The sequence below is a fragment of the Poromitra crassiceps genome, assembly GCF_964638095.1.
Source record: "Poromitra crassiceps genome assembly, chromosome: 9".
NCBI lineage: Eukaryota > Metazoa > Chordata > Actinopteri > Beryciformes > Melamphaidae > Poromitra > Poromitra crassiceps.
This window is the reverse complement of record NC_139630.1, coordinates 44,991,284-45,010,042: the sequence shown is the minus strand read 5'-3', so window position 1 is coordinate 45,010,042 and position 18,759 is coordinate 44,991,284. Positions and strand designations below refer to the sequence as shown.

Genomic DNA, 18,759 nt, shown 5'->3' with positions numbered 1-18,759 from the left:
AAGACTAGGTGACAACCAAGTATAGTTTGGTGACGAGCTGGAGAGACAGTTGACGGCCGGAGAGACGGCAACCGGTACGGGATGGGATTAGCACCCCATCTTGGCTCTCTCGTGAGGGAGAAATCCACAAACGCTACGGATTAGCCTCCTGAAAATCTGCGCAAGATCGGCGCGGCCTGGGGTCCTCCAGGCTAGAGCGAGGTGCTCGACGCAGGTAAATGACGTGCAGCGCACAGGCCCTCTTGAGGCGTCCTTGAGGTATCCTCTCAGCCTCTGGATTGCCTTTGCCACGGGAGGGTCTGGTGAGACGAAGGAGGAGTACGGCCAGGAGTAACCCACAGAGCCTAGATCCTCCATGCACCGAAGGGCCAATACTGCGGCGTAGCACTAGCTCTATTGCAGCGGATTGGGTTCTCTTTTACCCCTCCCGCGGGCAACGTTGCAGACAGAGTAGTAAGGCTGATCCGTAGCGGCTTCTGGGACGTGAGTCGGGGTCTTAATTGGCCTCGGCTGGGTCTACTGGGCGAGGGTGTATGATGTTGACAGACCCGAAACACCTTACGACCCCAGATAACATCACTGATGACACGTCCTAGCGCATGCGGCAGTAGTGTATTTGAGAATGTAGAATCCTGGCTTGCCTCTGGCCAGTGACACTTAGGAAAGACTAGGTGACAACCAAGTATAGTTTGGTGACGAGCTGGAGAGACAGTTGACGGCCGGAGAGACGGCAACCGGTACGGGATGGGATTAGCACCCCATCTTGGCTCTCTCGTGAGGGAGAAATCCACAAACGCTACGGATTAGCCTCCTGAAAATCTGCGCAAGATCGGCGCGGCCTGGGGTCCTCCAGGCTAGAGCGAGGTGCTCGACGCAGGTAAATGACGTGCAGCGCACAGGCCCTCTTGAGGCGTCCTTGAGGTATCCTCTCAGCCTCTGGATTGCCTTTGCCACGGGAGGGTCTGGTGAGACGAAGGAGGAGTACGGCCAGGAGTAACCCACAGAGCCTAGATCCTCCATGCACCGAAGGGCCAATACTGCGGCGTAGCACTAGCTCTATTGCAGCGGATTGGGTTCTCTTTTACCCCTCCCGCGGGCAACGTTGCAGACAGAGTAGTAAGGCTGATCCGTAGCGGCTTCTGGGACGTGAGTCGGGGTCTTAATTGGCCTCGGCTGGGTCTACTGGGCGAGGGTGTATGATGTTGACAGACCCGAAACACCTTACGACCCCAGATAACATCACTGATGACACGTCCTAGCGCATGCGGCAGTAGTGTATTTGAGAATGAAAAAACTGTAGGCACTCAACAGATGTCTATCACACAAAATCACATCAATCTGGTCTAACGTGTATCTATTGGGCCATCCTGAAAGGCTTGGGAACCTCTGGGTTACAGTCTCTTTACTGCTACTGTATGAAGACTATGGTGGCTGAAAACACATGCATAGACAAATACACACAACACAACCTAATAGACAAACGCGCTGCAAATAGTCACAACACAACCATACAGAAACACACTGTGAAAACATATCAAGTTTGAACCACTGAAAAACACTAATTCATGCACACACATTTTCATGTACGTGGAATTGAACCCAGGTCTACCGTGTGGGAGGGCAACAGCTTAGGCCTACTCTACTTGCTATACAGATCATTTTACCCTAAAGTGCATGCATGCATATAGACTGTAGACTGGTAGAGGGATATGCCTTCGAAAACGAATCCCATTTCCAACCCCTTGTGAAAACCGTAATCTTAACAGTTTCTACCCCTTGGCTGTGAAGCTCTCCAACAAGCCCCCTGCCCCCCATTGACCCTGTCTGTCTGTGTGGATGTCTGCCACACATCCACAGGGGAGCCCACCAACAAAAAGCCCCCCGCTGACTTGAGTCTCTCTCTCTCTCTCTCTCTCTCTCTCTCTCTCTCTCTCTCACACACACACACACACACACACACACACACACACACACACACACACACACACACACACACACACACACACACAGACACCTCACTGTCCCTCAAATCCCCCTAAATGCACAACACTATACTTATCTGTCAATACCTGTAATTCCATGTCCAATACAAAAGCTAATTCCTCTGCTGCTACTATTAGGCACATTTTCACTGTACATATTGTGTTACTCTGTTATCTCATTACTGCTGCTATCATTCACCTTATCATTGTACATATTTTATTACTCTGACTGTCACTTATCTGCAAGACCATGTCACTAACAAAGCTCATTCACTGCTGATGCACCCTAACCCTGTACATATTCTGTAAACAGCAAACTTAGGGTACCCCACCCAGCTGTCAAGACTGTTTATATCTGTTAATACTGTTTATAAAACACTCGTACTCTCGTAACGGGACAAGCCCCGTCTTTTATTGTCACATGAACACCACAACACATGCATGCGGTCACAACACACTCATGCTGACGGTGGCCGGTGAAAAGTGTCCTCTGCATTTAACCCATCCAGGCATGTCCTTTCCTCCGGGGGGCAGGCCAGGAGCAGTGGTCGCTTTCTCGTACAGCGCCCGGGGACCAACTTCGGGTGTTGTCGTCACTGGTCGGATGACGATGACGATCTGATCTTCTGCATGTTTTTAGTGGGGGGGTTATATACGGAGGAACCCCCTGGGGGAGCACGGGGAGAACATGCAAACTCCACACAGAGATAAAGGCCCTTACGACGAGATACCCCACCTGGGCAGTAGGCACTGAAGATATGGGGGGGAACACAACCACAGCGCCCACAGTGTCCCAGGCGAGAATCGAACTCAAGACCTTCTGACTGTGAGGCGACAGCTCTACCACTGAGCCACCGTGCCTGTTAATACTGTATCTGTTAATACTGTTTATATCTGTTAATACTGTTTATATCTGTTAATACTGTCTAGCTGTTAATATCTGAATCCTTTTATTTTATCAGAATCAGAATCACTTTTATTGCCACAGTATGCAAGTTACATACAAGGAATTTGTCTTAGTGTCTGTATGCAGCATGGCGGTCACATCAATATACAGAGATAAGATAATACACACAACTCAATCTATTAGATTCTTTATAGCTTATTTGTTTATGTCTCATATATTTGTTCTTATCAATGTTACATGAGCACCAACCACTCCAAGACAATTTCCTAGTATGACAAAACATACCTTGGCAAATAAAATATTTCTGATTCTGATTCTGTAATGGTTCAGAAAGCTTAATTTCCCCATCACGACAATGCATTGAACAACAAACAAGCGTGTCCCAATGGTTCCAGCTGGGTTCATCACTTTTTGTGTGTCCAAACATATCATTGTCCTCTGTGCTATTTGCAGCACATTTCGGTATTTGGTTGTGTTGTGACGTTTCTATAGTGTTGTGTGTATTTGCAGTTCATGTGTTGTCAAATTGATGATGATGTTTTTTCTATTTGCATGCTTTGCAGTGCATTGATCTCTCTCGGCCACTGTAGAAGATACAACTAAATGTAAATTGTTAACATTTATCTGATGTAAACATAACATAGTACAGTAATGGATCCCCCCTACACACACACATATGAAAATATTGCCCCAATATAAACTGGACATTTTGGAGTTTAATTGAACCGTTATTTCATGGAATTCAGTGGCCAAACTCCATATCTATTCATCATACAGTTGGTTAAAGATGTGACAACTTGTCTGATTTCAGATGAATGGCCCTTAATTTCTTAGTTGAGCTGTTGGTTTTCATCAATCATTGTGGTAGAAATGCCCTTGCCAGTTTAGAAAGCTGTTTAGAAAGCTCCTCAGATCTCGGCTCTATAGCTTTGAACATTTTTGCCTTTGTACAAAAACTCACTCTCAGGATTGCAGCATCATATCCTCAAATGCTGTGGTGCACTGAAAACTGAGAACAGAGTTGACCTGAGTCATGCTGTGTTTTAAAAGGACGGTAATTGTTTTTTGAACGACACGAAGCTGGGGGCCAGATGGCATCTTTCCCCCACACCTAAGGAATATGTGTTTAATTCCCTTGCACACATCAGAGCACCAAACTTGGTTGTAATTTTTCCTGTCAGACTGCAGTGGTAATAATAATGATAATGATAATAATAATAATAATAATAATAATACATGGGACTTATATACAGTAGTGCTTTTCAAGGACTCAAAGACGCTTTACACTAAACACTAAGGCGACACTGATAGTACAACAAACAATGGACAAACATGACACAGACACAGGGATAGGTGGGGGGACGATGAAAAAGGCAAAAGACAAAATATGGGTCGTGAGGTGCGATTGAAAAACTGTGAGGGACTCTGATGTCGGGGGGGGGGGGGGGGGGGGGGGGGGGTCCAGAGCCTGGGAGCTGCCCTGGACAACATCTGTCACTGAAAGTGCGGAGGTTGGACTTTGGGGTGGAGAGAAGGGAGAGGAGGTCAGTGAGATATGGGGGAAGAAGGGGGTCCGATAGGAGACGAGAAGCCAGTGGAGCTGTTTGAGGACTGGGGTGATGTGGTGCCAGGATTTGGAGTGAGACAGTGAGTGAGAAGTCGGGCGGCTGCGTTCTGGACCAATTGGAGTCTGTTGATGAGGCCGGCATTGATGCCATGAAGGAGTGAGTTAATCGAGACAGGAGGAGATGAAGGCATGGATGGATGAATGTTTCTGCAGCAGGATGTGCAAGGGAGGACCGGATCTGGGCAATATTGTGGAGGTGGTAGAATGAAGATCTGACAATTTGATGGATCTGGGGCTTGAGGGAAAGGGTGGGGTCAAGGATCTTGCCTAGGTTGCGTGCCTGGGAATATGGGGAGACAGTGGTGCAGTTGATGGTGAGTGTGGGGCATGTGGGTTTGTTGAGTTTGCTGAGGGTGGATTTGGAGCAGACAGGCAGGTGTTGATATGACAGAGGGGTGGGGTGGGTTGTGGGGGGATTTGGTGCTGAGGTACAACCTAGAACTGGGTTAATTGGCAAAGCAGTGGAAGTTCAGGTTGAAATGGCGGAGGATCTGATGTGAAGAGGAGTGGGCCGAGTACAAAACCTTGGGGGACACCTTGTGCGACTGTGGAGGGGACAGAGGAGTGATTGTGGAGGGAAATGAAGTAAGAATGGAATACAGTGAAATCCACTGCTACACACTTTCATAATTGTGCTACTTGATTTTTAATTGCAATATTTGAAAGTAGGCTCTTTCGAGCAGCACTTGAAGGCATTGCCTCAGTTGTGATCTGATTGGTCATCCAACAATGCTGATGCTACATTGTTGCCTTGTTCTTTGAGCACTTGAAACCCATCCATTAGCTACATGTGATTTCAGCCCTCTGCAATTTGTGCTTCTTGATGCATTTCCCCTTTCCAATATGACAAGGATGCAGGAGTTTGCAGGAGGATCAATCAGGAGAGGCTAGCCCTGTGACGTCACCGCTGCTGCTGTGAGAAGCAGCAGGGAGGGCATCACTCTGCTTCCATTAGCAAGCTAACTTTAGCCAACGTTAGCTATGTTCCATCACCAATATTTTATTTTAGAAATAAACCATCGCATGGACTGACCCAACCACAGATTCGGAACATGGAGAGCCGTAGTAGCTGAATGTTTGGTTTTGATACGCCCGGGCCGCCTGGGATTGCTATGGTGCAACCAAGTAAGGTAGCGTTAAGTTAGGTCGGAGGTTAGCTAGCTAACGGTTATCCATTAGTAAACATGCACATGTAGCATGTACAGCTATGGTTAACAGGCGCGCCAGCCGCCTCATTGAACGGCACAATCTAAATTCGATTATTAAAGATTTGTCTATGGAATAATAAACGTCTCAAACAATCGGTTGACGATGATTTACTAGCCGTGATTGCCACTGCGCTAGATACAGTTGTGTTTTGGCACTGAGTCAAATTGCTAGCTGGCTCCACTGTGATCATCATCTGTAGCATTAACGTTAGCTGTTATGCGTGGGACGTGGAGACTTGTAGTAATGTTACAGCAAGCTCAGTAGCTGTCTAAATGATTTTCTTAAAGTGTGCGCGTTACAAGTTGCCATGTAAATACCATGCTGCTGGTTCCAACCAACAGCATGCTAGCCATAAAGATCAACGCTCCATCCTCTGATCTGTTGCGTGCAGGGCACTGTGCATTCATGGTTGTCAGAGAGAAAACTGAACCAAACATGAAACTGTATTTGCTTGTTTCGCAGTGAGAGGCCTGCGTCACTGATGCCAGGTGCAGGCTGCAGCTGAGAGCACTCAGGATGAGTGGGGCTGGAGAGCAGACAGACATCCTGTCAGTGGCAGACGTGGTCCGAGAGAGATGGAGAGTGGTAAGTATTGCTGAAGGAGAGGACAACACACAATCATATCAATTTACTCAAACACTGGATGAGGATGATTCCTCAATAGGTAGCCAGTGGACCATCCCTTCTGTTCACTGTAGCTCACTCTAGTGTCCGTCTTTGCAGGTGAAGAAGATAGGCGGGGGTGGGTTTGGGGAGATCTACGAGGTTTTGGATCAGTTGAGCCAAGCCAACGTCGCCTTGAAGGTGGAGTCCGCCCAGCAACCCAAACAGGTCCTGAAGATGGAGGTAGCTGTGCTGAAGAAGCTTCAGGGTGAGTGGCATGGTCACCCTGTCAGTGTCACAGTGCATTTAAATGCACTGTGTCCAGGTGCTGCATCATTTCCCAGTTAAGTACATTTTTTTTACAGGAGAAGTTGTGTATTGGAAACAGAACTTGCACATGTAACCGAATGACTGAGAGTCCTCGTGAGTCCCGAGTGGTAGTGAGTAGGTTGGTTAAACTCACTCCCCAGTATAAAGGCCAAGGGAGCTTAGCTCTTTTGGCATAGTGGTTGGCGCATGCGCTTTGGAAGCGGGAGGTCGTGGATTGAATCCCGCTCCACCCCTGGGCAAGCCCCTAACATGGGCTGCTGCCAGTGCTGTCAACACAACGCAGGTTACACATAGAATGTAAAAACACACAGCAAATGGAAGAGTTGTTTATAGTGTCTAAGTTCCCAGGAATGGGAATGTAACGTTCACATGCAACTTGTAAACACAATACCTGTGTGTCTCAAACAATAATAATCATGTCTTTACCCTTTCAGTGACCAATGTAAACATAGGGGTATAGAGATTATGGTATTTATGGACATTATGACACTCTTTGTTGTTTATTGCTTTGATAGGCAAAGACCACGTGTGTCGTTTTGTGGGCTGTGGCCGGAACGATCGCTTCAACTACGTGGTAATGGAACTGCAGGTAGGATCTCTTGATACCAGTGAAGTTATTGCTTTTGACAACGCATCATTTTACATCCCTGAATCTGATATATTGCACTGATTTCCCACCTCAAGGGGAGGAATCTGGCAGATTTACGTCGAACCATGACCCGCGGCACCTTTTCCGTCTCCACCACTTTGAGGCTCGGCAGGCAGATTCTAGCGGCCATTGAAAGCATCCACTCTGTAGGCTTCTTGCACCGTGACATCAAACCAGTAAGTTGACCTGTAGGGCGAAAACGTTTCTTTAGCATCTTATATGATTGACAGATATACCTGATCTTATTTCTGCTTTACAAAAGTAAAACGATGAGCTCTTTATCTCTGTCATTAAAATTCCAGTCTAACTTTGCGATGGGAAGACTGGCCAGTACATGCAGATGCTGCTACATGCTTGATTTCGGCTTGGCCCGTCAGTTTACCAACTCCTGCCAGGAGGTCCGACCAGTAAGTATTCAGCATTAATCGAGGAGCCGATGCAAGACATAATGTCGACTGTTGAGGCTTCGTTCAGCATATTGATACAAAAGATGTTCTTTGAACAAAAAAATAAGAAAAGAAAAAGGAATTGTGTGTCAATTATGTGATATAAATACCCACACTGTATATCTACCGTAATAGGGCTGGGCGATATGGAAAAAAAAAATCATATCTGTATTTTTAGGAATGATTTTTAGGCTGAATGGTATTTTCAACAAAGTGGGCTAAATGTTCAGTTGTAAGTGAAAGCAACATGTGAGATGTCACAAGCACTTTTATTGAAACAAGCCTGTACTTGAGCAAATACCTCGATATCGATATTGCGACAATATTGTAGGAATGACTATTGATGCTTTCACAAAATATTTACACAATGCGATTATTGATAAATATTCATCAGTAATGTGGATGTGGATATAATGACTAAGTGGGTAAAGACAAATAATAGAACAGCTACAACAGTCTGGTAGGTTTACACAACTTTACTGTAATGCAGCCTTTAAAATCAAGAAAAGACATGCCATATCACGATATCTAGTCTCATATCACAATATCAATAATTGCCCATCCCTAATATCTAATTATGGATAGTTGTAACTTTATTTGTCGGTAGTGTTTCTTGTTTGTTTTGTAGACGATCGCTTCATGAAATGCTAATTGATGTTTGCATTCTGCACTCGATAATATTGATCCAGCAATACTCCTGCCTTGGTAGCACTAGGAGTGCATTATTTATACGACCTAGGGTAAAAAAAATTAACTAACCCTTTAATGGATAGAGGGTGTTTTCCACTGACTGCATTCTAATGACCTCAGCAGCACAGCTACTTTTTCATTTCATTATATCTTTATTCTCTCTCAGCCTCGTCCTGTGGCGGGCTTCAGAGGAACTGTGCGTTACGCTTCAGTCAACGCACATAAGAATAAGGTGAGCGTGGAGCAAAGACGCATTCTGCTTTGCAGCCTTTTTATTTGTTATTAGTTACCTTTTTATTTACCTTGCTCACCCTCGTGCATCTGAATCTGCAGGAAATGGGTCGTCATGATGACCTCTGGTCTCTCTTCTACATGCTGGTTGAATTCATGGTTGGTCAGTTGCCCTGGAGGAAAGTCAAAGACAAAGTATGTCCTTCCGTGGTTTCATCAGTATAGAATTTTAAATCACTGTCTACTATCTGTATCCACTAAAACTTTCCTGTTTCTCTCTTCTCTATTGTTAGGAGCAAGTAGGAAATCTCAAAGAGACATATGACCATCGACTGATGCTTAAGCACCTTCCCTCAGAGTTCAGTATTTTCTTGGATCATATTTTGACCTTGGACTACTTCACTAAGCCTGATTATCAGGTAGGTCATGCACTGTTTGGGGCATTTAGCAGGGATGGGATGGTACATCGGAATTCAATATCGCAATACAAAAATGTGACAATACATATCGTGGGGCAGAAAAATGTATCGCGACATTAGCTCCATTTTATTCTGCTGTAGTAAACACAAATGAGACTGCTTGACCATCACAATTTCACAAGCTTTCCATTGGAAATATATTGCACTTTGTGATGACATTTTTAAGTTGTTGACATTCTAGCAACATCGCTAGATCGCTAAAAAAGTTTGTCTCCCAGAAATAAACATAATTCTGCACAGTCAGATTTAGTTGTCATTGAACTTGTATTTATTACATCATATTGTGTGTTATATCAAATCGTGAACCCCATATTGCGTATCAAATCATATTGTGAGATGAGCATATCGTCCCACCCTTAATATTTGTACCATTTGTTTCCCTTATCAACTGTCACATGCTGGTGCTCTGTGACAGATGCTGATGTCGGTGTTTGAGAATGCCATGAAGAGCCACAATGTGCTGGAGAATGACCCGTACGACTGGGAGAAATGCGATTCAGAGGATATGCTGACCATCACTGCTCCAACCACTGCTCAGCAGCTCACCCGCCTCACACCAGCATATATGGGGTAATTACAGCTAAAGAAAGCTCTTTGATTCAATCAGTATTGATATAAATCAGTGATTCTCAACTGTTTCCATATCGGGGACCCCTAATTTAGTCCACATTAGGGTTACGGACCACCCATTTGATGAAATTTTGTCTCTTGAACCCAAAGACAATGACAATATTTGTATTGCTAGATATGCTTTTGACCAGAATCCCATGACTATCTGTAATGTAGGTAGAGTGATCAGTGAAACTATGATCGAAACAGTCACTCTTATACATTCTCTAATTGTGTTAACTTCTTGTAAATGAAATAATGGTGAAGTTGAACAATTCATCAATTTGCTGGGGACTCCCTGGAACCCCCTCAAGGACCATTCGTTTTCCCTGGACCCCATGTTGAGATCCACTGATATACTGTAACGCCTTTTTATTTAAGAATTGTCTTTGGCTCATTGTTGCAGTTTTGCTTGTAGCGTTCAAGGCTCTCATTCATATGCAGCGCAGTGGCTTTTTTTAGAATACAAATCTGCACTGTCAGAGATCCCCGAGAAATCACTGCTCTAGTTTGCATCATAGAGAGGAGCAGCTGGGTGACCTTCCCTCCCCTCTTCTGTCCTCCACAGCATGGCCAACGCTTCGGTGCTGCCAGGCGAACACAGGGAGAACACCGAGGACGTCCTGCAGGGGGAGCGCGGCCTGAGCGACGCCGACAACTGCCCCCCCATCCCCACGCCGACCACCCAGGGAGCCGACGTGTGGGAGGAGATGGACCGCAACCGGAACCACAAGCACTCGCAGCCGCTCATCCGGAAGGTCAGGGCCGCGTAGAGACGGGAGCGGTTTTACCACTCGCCCCTCCTGCTGTGGGTGTCAGAAAATGTCCCTCTTACCCGCTTCTCTTTCTGTGCAGTGGAATGGACAGTTTAGCTGCATTGCAGTGGGCACTACGCACCCCCCCCCCCAAGCCATGAATACATTAAAGTGGAATTTTAGCATTAGTCTACATTTAAGAACACACGCAACTTGCCCAGAGATGGTGTAGTGGTTAAGACCCCCAACCTCTATCACTGCATTTTGGCCATGACTAGAATACCAACCAGGATTTTCTCTCACTGAGTCTCACCTCCTCTCTCTTCCTTTGCCTTTCTACGGTCTCAATAAATAAAGAATGATGAGACTACCCACCCTCCTGACTCTCTGTGGTCATTAAAAGATCCCATCGGCACTCTTCGTAAGAGTATGGGTGTAACCCCGGTGCCCTGGCTAAATTCCCACACAGGCCTTCCTTCAATCATGGTGGGTGCTACACATTGGTGGTGATATATGAAGCGCTTTGAGTGTCTAGGAAGGCATTATATGAATCCAATCAATTATTAATAAAAAAAAAAGATTCCCTCTTGCAATTTTCTGCAGACCTAACCACATTGTTTCACTCTTTTGGGCCTTCTCTTCGTCCATTCTGCTCAGGTGGTGAGTGAGGACGAGCACAGTCAGAACCAGGGGAACCAGAGCCCCAACACAGGCTCCATGCAGAGTTCTCCCAGGCGGGTGCGATCGGAGACCATGTTCCTGGACCGAGCTGCGCCGCTGCTCCGGAGGATGAGACACAGTCAGAGCTTGGCGTTCGAGAAGAGGCTCGCGCCGGAACCCAAGCCCACCATTGAACGTTTCCTCGAGGCCTAGTGAGTACTGTGATCAGTCTGTGATCAGTCTGCAAAGATTTGATTCAAAACGGAGCAGAACTCACTTTAACAGCTCCACTCGCTCGTTTCAGCCTGGGCAAGCAGCGTCCCGTCCTCTCCCAGGTGGGCGAGAAATCCAAGGATCAGACGGCTCCCTGCGACGAGGAGCACACTGGCACGGCAACCCCGGACCAGGAGGAGGGCGCGGCGAGCAGTGGCTTCGTGGCCGTGAACCTCAGTCCTGTCCCCCAGGAGGGAGACTCCCAGGAGTGGGTGATGCTGGAGCTAGAGCAAGGCGGCGGGTCCGGAGCCGCCAAGCCCCCAGTGGAAGCCCTTCACGAGGACAAGCCGGGGGTCCACGTGCCTGCCCAAACCGACTCTTCTGAGCCTCAGGACGGCCAGTCGACAGCGGTTCCCAGCAGCCCTGTCCTGTCTCAGATGGCCATGCCCGGCACATGGTTACTGGGCCACAGGAGGCTACCGGGAATGCTGGGACAGATGCCTTCAGTCATGCACATGGGCAGAACACAGATGGAACAGGTAAGCTTTTGCTGAACATGAACTGAGCCCAAGAATGTCACAAACTAAAAGGCATTTGTTCCCAAAAAATGTACACCAATTGAGAATAATACACATATTACTCAATTGATCACACGACATTTGATTTCAAGGTAATGGTAAAAAAAGAAGAAGAGGTAACTTCAGTCTTTGATTGACAAATACACACCTCTTTGTACATTTCAAAACAACTTGAACTCTTCATGGTCTCAGCCTGCCTAAATCTGTCAACTCTCCTCAGTCCTCCAGCTGTGTGCCACAGTCCCCTGTGCAGGAGAAGAGTGATGCGATACCACTAGAGGCCCCGTGCGTCAAAGCTGATGAACCCCCTGAGGAAATCGTAAAGGACGGAGGGAAGTTAGAGTTATCACCAGTGCCAAACCTGATCAAAGGCCCCGCAGCTCATTTGACCAACGACAGAGACCCGGAGAGTGATTCCGGGCTGCCCGATCGTTCCTCGGAGCCGAACCAGCAGCCTCAAGCCGGAGGGGCCGCGGAGAGCGCCGGCACGGTCTCCTCCTCGCCGCCCCCGGCCCCGCTCAGGCAAAGCGGCTCTCCCTCGTCCCCGAGGCTGAGCCGAATCCCTGTGCGGGACCCCGGCGCTCCCCAGGACTCTCCGGGCAGGGACCTCGCCATGGAAAGACGTCACCGCTGGAGCAGCCCTGTCCCCGGCTCCCCCACCCACTCGCCCTCTCCATCTCTGTCTTGCGACAACCTGCCTTGCGTTCTGCCCAGGGACAGGCTCTCCTCAGAGCGAGGCTCCAGGTCGGACTGGCTCGGAGAAGAGCCTCTCTCTCTGTCTTCCTCGTCAGGCAGTAAGAGTAAGATCCCGCGTCCTTTGAGCGCCACTCTTGTACCCGAGCAGCTCACTGGCCGGTTTCTGCCTCGACCGCCTCCTGGGAAACCGCCTCTCCGCCCCTGTGTAGACAACAGGTATGATCTATGCACAGTGGAGATGTAACAAAATGACTCTCCGCCCCTGTGTGGAGTGGACAACAGGTATGATCTATGCACAGTGGAGATGTAACAAAATGACAGATTTTCTTAGAGATGAATGAGAACACATTCGGCATTACATGTAGGAGGTGGATATTCACTGTCTCAGGAGGACCCAGGTGGAGCTTGCATGTTCTTCCTGTGGTCGTGTAGGTTTCCTCCAGGTACTCCAGTGTCCTGCCACATTCAAAAGACATGCAGGTCAGATGGGTTGTCAGGATGTTTAGAATTAATAATTTTATTATGATTAATAGAACATTATGCCTACAGCCTCATCTTGAACGTAACTTAGACTAAAACCAAACTAGACTTATGAAACGAGGCTCCTCCCTGTGATGGACTGGCGACCTCTGCCCAATGCATGTTGGGGGAGGCTCCAGCCACCTGTGAGAATCCAAAATAAGAATAAGCAGGGAAAGCATGACTGAATGAATAAATGGCAGATATCTCACTACTATAATAAGGCGAGGCTTTGGATCATGGCGCACAATTGCTTAATGTTGAGCGGGCGATACAGTCAAGCACACTGCAAGCGAGGCATGCTAGAAATGAGCGCGCAAAGCTCCAGATATTTATAGTTTTGCTGATAAATGCCTTGTGTTCTGCTCTCCAGACGGCGGCGCTTCAGAGTGCGGGCCAGCAGCACCAGTGATGCCGACTTCCTGGCCAGTCTGACTCAGCTGATGCAGGACCGCGGCGGCATGCTCTTCAGCCCGCCCCCTCGCCCGCGCAGCTCCTCCTCCTCTCTGCAGCGCTCGCTGAGCTCCTCCCCGTCCCGCGAGGGCGGGGCCTTCCCCGGCCGCAGCCGCTCTCCCACCACCTTCTCCGGGTCGCCCCCTCCTCGCTATGCCCAGCCGCTAGACCGCTCCGGCGGGCCGGGTCAGCGGGCGCCGGGCCACAGCTCCAGGGGAAGAGGCTTCAGCCACGAGGGCAAAGGCTCCGGCAAAGTGAGCCGATGACTGTGTGCATACGAACAACCGATCCCGGCGGCATAGCTGCGTCCAATCTCAACTCAGAAAGCATGTGTAAATACGCTATTTACTCAAGGGAATGTACTGTATGTAATGTAAAATGTATGATAAATTGTATTTATTTATTTATTTATTTGTTGGATGTGACTCTCAGAAGTCCTTGACGATGTGGCTTGATACTTGCAGTCGAAACAGAAAGGTTTGGAAACCTTGAGATTGCCAACTCTTACCTCCCATTTCACTCCTCTCTTAACACTCCATATAGGCCTATTATGAGACCAAAAAGATACAGTATGTACTGTTTAATACTTGAGGGATGTAAAAAAAGGCGATAAATGTAGATATGTATGTACTATTAGGAAAATAGTATACACTGAAAGCAACCATATACCCACACTAATCACACTATAAATAGTAAATCACACTACAAGTAGTATACCAACATCAGCATTAGTATACAGGACCAGGGCATGCAGTCCCATACTGACGTTCATATAAAACTGCTAGATTAAATATAGTTCGTAACAATGAATAATTACTAATTTTGGCATATCACTGTGTATTAGTATGCTTTTCTTTGCTAGCAAAGGTTTCTGTCATGCAAAAATGTCAAGATGTTAGAATGTAAATGCACTCATACTTAAGTTGCACGTATTGTAAATGTGCATGAATATCATTGCAAACAACTTTTTTTTTATTCATTTGTACATTCAGCTAAAACAAATCTGTATTTTTAATGAACTGGTTCTGAACAAAATACATTACCATGTAGACCAACAAAGATGTCCCTTTTTTTCTTACATCGAATAGCTGACAAGGAAAGAAAGACGATAAAGTGAAATTTTTTAGTTGTCAAATATTTATATAATGTGTATATATATATATATATTATATATACTATATATATAATATATGTAAATAAATGACTGATTATAAACAGTCTCAAGAATGCTGCCACCACATACATGCTGTACTTTTTGTTGTGCTTAAAACGGTCCTACAGTACCAGGATTAGCCAAAAAAAAAATCTAATTTTGTCCAATTTTACTGGTGAATTTGTTTTTCTACAAAACCTCAAACTAGATTCAAATGCCTTGACTTAGTGAACCACCTCTCCTGATACCAAGCCCAACCTAAACTACTTCTTTTTTTTAGAAGGAACATGTTCTTCAATACTAAAGATTTAACTGAAAGATAGTCAGATAAAAAAATGTTTTACTTCCCAGTAAAACAATTTAGCCTGAAATGAAAGAGGGTGAACATTTCCAGAAACTGGATTTTAGCTATTGTTTTAAATATAGTACATACTACATACATTTTGTGAAATTGTGTCCAATTAGAGTGAAATACTTTGCATAGATCTAACAGAAAATCCCAAGTATCCCACTGCCAGATACAATTTGAACACAACAAAAAGTGCAATATAACTAGATGAATACTTGAGTGACTAAAATTCTCCATAGTAACATTTTCCCTGCAAGAAAAATAAAGTAAAAATACAAAACATATACTATAACCAGTGGTTCGCAAAGTGGGGTCCTAGTTAGAGAATTTTAGCAAAATGCTTGGACCATCTGTGAAAAAATTTACTACCAATAGCTTTCTTCACCAATGTGTTCTTATAGGTGTCTAGAATCACCTCTCAATTAGTGCAAACCCAAATCCTCGTGGAAAATCCTGGAGAGCCAATCAAAGTTAAGGTCCCCCGAGGGCTTGGGTGAAAAATATGATAAAAATTCTCTGTCTAACTAGGGGTTTTCAGGGGTGCTGAATCCATTCCAAACATTATTTTTTAGTAAAAATGTCTCCCTGACCATAAGATATTGGTATATTGGGTATTGTTATGTAAAGCACAGTGTATAATCAACCAGGATTTTCCACGAGGATTTGGGTTTGCACTAATTGAGGTGATTCTAGACACCTATAAGAACACATTGGTGAAGAAAGCTATTGGTAGTAAATTTTTTCACAGATGGTCCAAGCATTTTGCTAAAATTCTCTAACTATCCAGGGACCCCCAGGGATTCCCCAGCAAAAATAATTCATTTTAGCTACTGTATATACAGAATGTATGACTATTTGGGTCATGGGTTTCATACACTTTCTGTAATAAACCATCTAAAAGCAAAAATCTTATCAGATGGGGTCCATGGTCTAATACTCTAATTTGTGTCAGTGTAGGTGTCCTTGATGTGAAAATGTTTGAGAAGCACTGCTATAACCAATTAGGGCTGCAGCAATATAACGTTCTACCTCTGGAGGCAGCATGGTGGCCTGATGGGAGACTGTCCCATGCCTGCAACAGCCAATATTCTACTTGAGTAGTATTGTTACATTTGCTGAAATCTTACAGGTACAGGTGAAGCAACTTTTTTTACAGGTACAGGTGAAGCAACTCATAGAATTCTATCTACCTAAGTAAAAGTAAAATTAGTATATATTTTTTTTACAATTTCACGATAAAGCTAGTCATTTACAGTAACAAGAGAGTATTTGTAATTTGTCCCTTCCATCTTAGGAAACAAGCCCGTTCAGTAAAGCTAGCCAATGACACATGACATTTCTGATGTTGGTAAATGTGATAAACTGACTGCTACTCAATCTTATTTTCTCATTCTGTAAGATCAGATGTGAAAGTAAAATGTGTTTGTATTGCCTTTTAAATGGTGACACATTTTCTCACTGTCATGTCACATATTTTCAAATTTGCTGTTGTGAAGAGTCATCTCCTGCTAGCTAGAGCAACATGACCCTAGCCTGGGTAAACCCAGCCTCCACGTGACCTCGATGTGCTATCAGTCACGAAACTTACGCTACAGGCATAGCCTGTGACGTCACGTTGAAGGCTGGGTTTACCCAGGCTATGACCCAACTGAAAGCCATTCAGCCACTATCAGCATACATCATACAAACACCAGCCAAGGTCTTCAAGTGTAGAAAATTGATGGTAAGTGTAGGATTGTGAATGGAAAATGTGTCTGAACCCTGTTTTGAGCAGCCAGCAGCACATCCAAGGCATCTATCACATTTATCGGCATTATGTGAACGGTGAGCCCGGCTTGGTGTCTTGATGTCTAGAAGAGAGGGGCGGACTGCCTGGGGTCATCTGGCAACACACTAATGGAATCTTCTGCCTTTCCACACAGCATGCACAGCATTGTGTACTCCTGGACACAGCAAACATGCACATAGAAGGCAATGTAATCAACATGGACAAGCATGTGAGAGAATACTGTACATCCAGTCCTCTTGATAGGATTATCGTCCTTATGTGAACCATTGTTCCACTAAATTATGGAACACAGACCAAACAGAGATCCTTACCTGATATTCATCCACAACAGAGAATGTATATTCGTGCCTGGCGATGACATGGTCACAGTTTTTACAAACATCTGCAAGGTATAGAAGTGGGTATTATTTGTAGTAAATTATGAATGAGTCTAGTGTAAGTTTCGAAGGACTTACGCTAGCCTTCTTCTCTACTCTTAAGAATCATATTTGTCTGGTCAATAGTGAAAAAGTTAAAACAACTCTTGTTTTCGGTGACTTACGGTCATATGTGACAATCTCCTCTCCATCTTCATCTTCCGTGGCCTTGTTACTGATCAACACGAAGTCCCTCTGGTGACAGCTGGCACAGCCCACATAGTTCATCAGGTAGGATCCGTTCTCCAAACAAGTGTTACCCTGATGAGTAAAGGAAAAAGTCGTTCAGGTCTCGATATCAGCTCATTTTATGACACCTAGACGAATGGTTCTCAACGTAGCGTCTAGGGGTCATTGAGGAGGGTCAGCCCGGTAGGTCCCCATGTAATTTGACGATAAACTTCACTATATTTTATTTACAGTAATTACTTAATCGTTAACTTAAGTTGACACTGTTAGAGGAAAGAAGAATTGTTCTGATCATATAGTTCTCTGTTATTCCTAACTGCAACGTTACATGGAGTTCTGGACAAAATCATATCAATCTGACAATAAAGGATATTCTGGTCGAAGTGTGTGTGTGTGTGACTGTGTGTGTGTGTGTGTGTGTGTGTGTGCGTGTGTCTCAAACCTTGTTAACTCTGGACAGTGACAACACGGTGTGTGTGTGTGTGTGTGTGTGTGTGTGTGGTGTGTGTGTGTGTGTGTGTGTGTGTGTGTGTGTGTGTGTGTGTGTGTGTGTGTGTGTGTGTGTGTGTGTGTGTGTGTGTGTGTGTGTGTGTGTGTGTGTGTGTGTGCGTGCGTGCGCGTGTGTCTCAAACCTTGTTAACTCTGGACAGTGACAACACAATGGATCTGAGTATCGATTTGTTTGCTGATTTCTACTCAAAATAAGTTAACTTACCCGGTCGGGGTATTCTTTTTGCACACAGCCGTTACACATTTTGCTTCCCTACGAATGAGTCACCTAGCGAATGTAAAACAGTAACTAGACACACTGTAAAGCAACAAACGTTATTATCCCTTAACAATTTTACTGTTCCGTAAAAAATACAGCTGCGCCTCTTCCGCTTCCGCTCCCCCCCCCCCCCTTGTAGATCTGTGAAAATTGTGCGCCGCCAAACTTCCGGGTGTCGCAGGTTGGTGACGTAATCACGTAAAAACACCAAACATGGCGGCGAAACCCATGTGAAAAGTTTCAGGTAAATACGTTTTAAAGCTTACAATTACTTCACTAGGTTCGTTTAGAAACGTCGCTGTTACCTTCTAGTTAATGTTACCCAATGGGTTGCATGAGTTTTAAAGTAACGTTATCTTGCACAATGCAACGGCTAACGTGAATTTCACTCAGCTCAGCTGCCAACCACGTTGTGTATGGTAACTGTCTGCCTTTCCGAAGCCCTGCCACTCCGAACG

At 45.4% G+C, this 18,759-nt stretch overlaps 2 protein-coding genes across 2 annotated transcripts; one reads left to right on the top strand and one right to left on the bottom strand.

Moving 5' to 3' along the window:
• The first annotated feature begins 5,549 nt into the window (after positions 1-5,549).
• ttbk2b (tau tubulin kinase 2b) lies at positions 5,550-15,484 on the top strand. Its single transcript, XM_083643401.1, has 15 exons — positions 5,550-5,641; positions 6,188-6,310; positions 6,449-6,596; positions 7,174-7,247; positions 7,343-7,483; positions 7,610-7,714; positions 8,610-8,675; positions 8,777-8,869; positions 8,968-9,093; positions 9,569-9,723; positions 10,331-10,520; positions 11,175-11,389; positions 11,482-11,929; positions 12,189-12,880; positions 13,557-15,484. Exons 2-15 carry the CDS (start codon positions 6,242-6,244, stop codon positions 13,900-13,902), a joined length of 2,868 nt encoding a protein of 955 aa, XP_083499527.1. The 5' UTR covers positions 5,550-5,641; positions 6,188-6,241; the 3' UTR covers positions 13,903-15,484.
• Positions 13,975-18,394, bottom strand: churc1 (churchill domain containing 1). The gene is made up of 4 exons (XM_083643402.1): positions 18,248-18,394; positions 17,469-17,604; positions 17,239-17,309; positions 13,975-17,081 (listed from the first exon to the last, which is right to left on the bottom strand). The coding sequence occupies exons 1-4, from the start codon at positions 18,284-18,286 to the stop codon at positions 16,989-16,991; spliced, it is 339 nt and encodes a 112-aa protein (XP_083499528.1). The 5' UTR covers positions 18,287-18,394; the 3' UTR covers positions 13,975-16,988.
• Positions 18,395-18,759: the final 365 nt, after the last annotated feature.

Excerpts from the sequence above, each read along its gene's own strand:
- ttbk2b (XM_083643401.1), top strand. The coding sequence starts at position 6,242 with ATGAGTGGGGCTGGAGAGCAGACAGACATCCTGTCAGTGGCAGACGTG. Across the intron at positions 11,390-11,481 it reads GAACGTTTCCTCGAGGCCTA|CCTGGGCAAGCAGCGTCCCG; the intron begins GTGAGTACTGTG and ends CGCTCGTTTCAG. Across the intron at positions 12,881-13,556 it reads CGCCCCTGTGTAGACAACAG|ACGGCGGCGCTTCAGAGTGC; the intron begins GTATGATCTATG and ends TCTGCTCTCCAG.
- churc1 (XM_083643402.1), bottom strand. The coding sequence starts at position 18,286 with ATGTGTAACGGCTGTGTGCAAAAAGAATACCCCGACCGG. Across the intron at positions 17,605-18,247 it reads AAAAAGAATACCCCGACCGG|GGTAACACTTGTTTGGAGAA; the intron begins GTAAGTTAACTT and ends TTTACTCATCAG. Across the intron at positions 17,310-17,468 it reads GGAGATTGTCACATATGACC|ATGTTTGTAAAAACTGTGAC; the intron begins GTAAGTCACCGA and ends TATACCTTGCAG.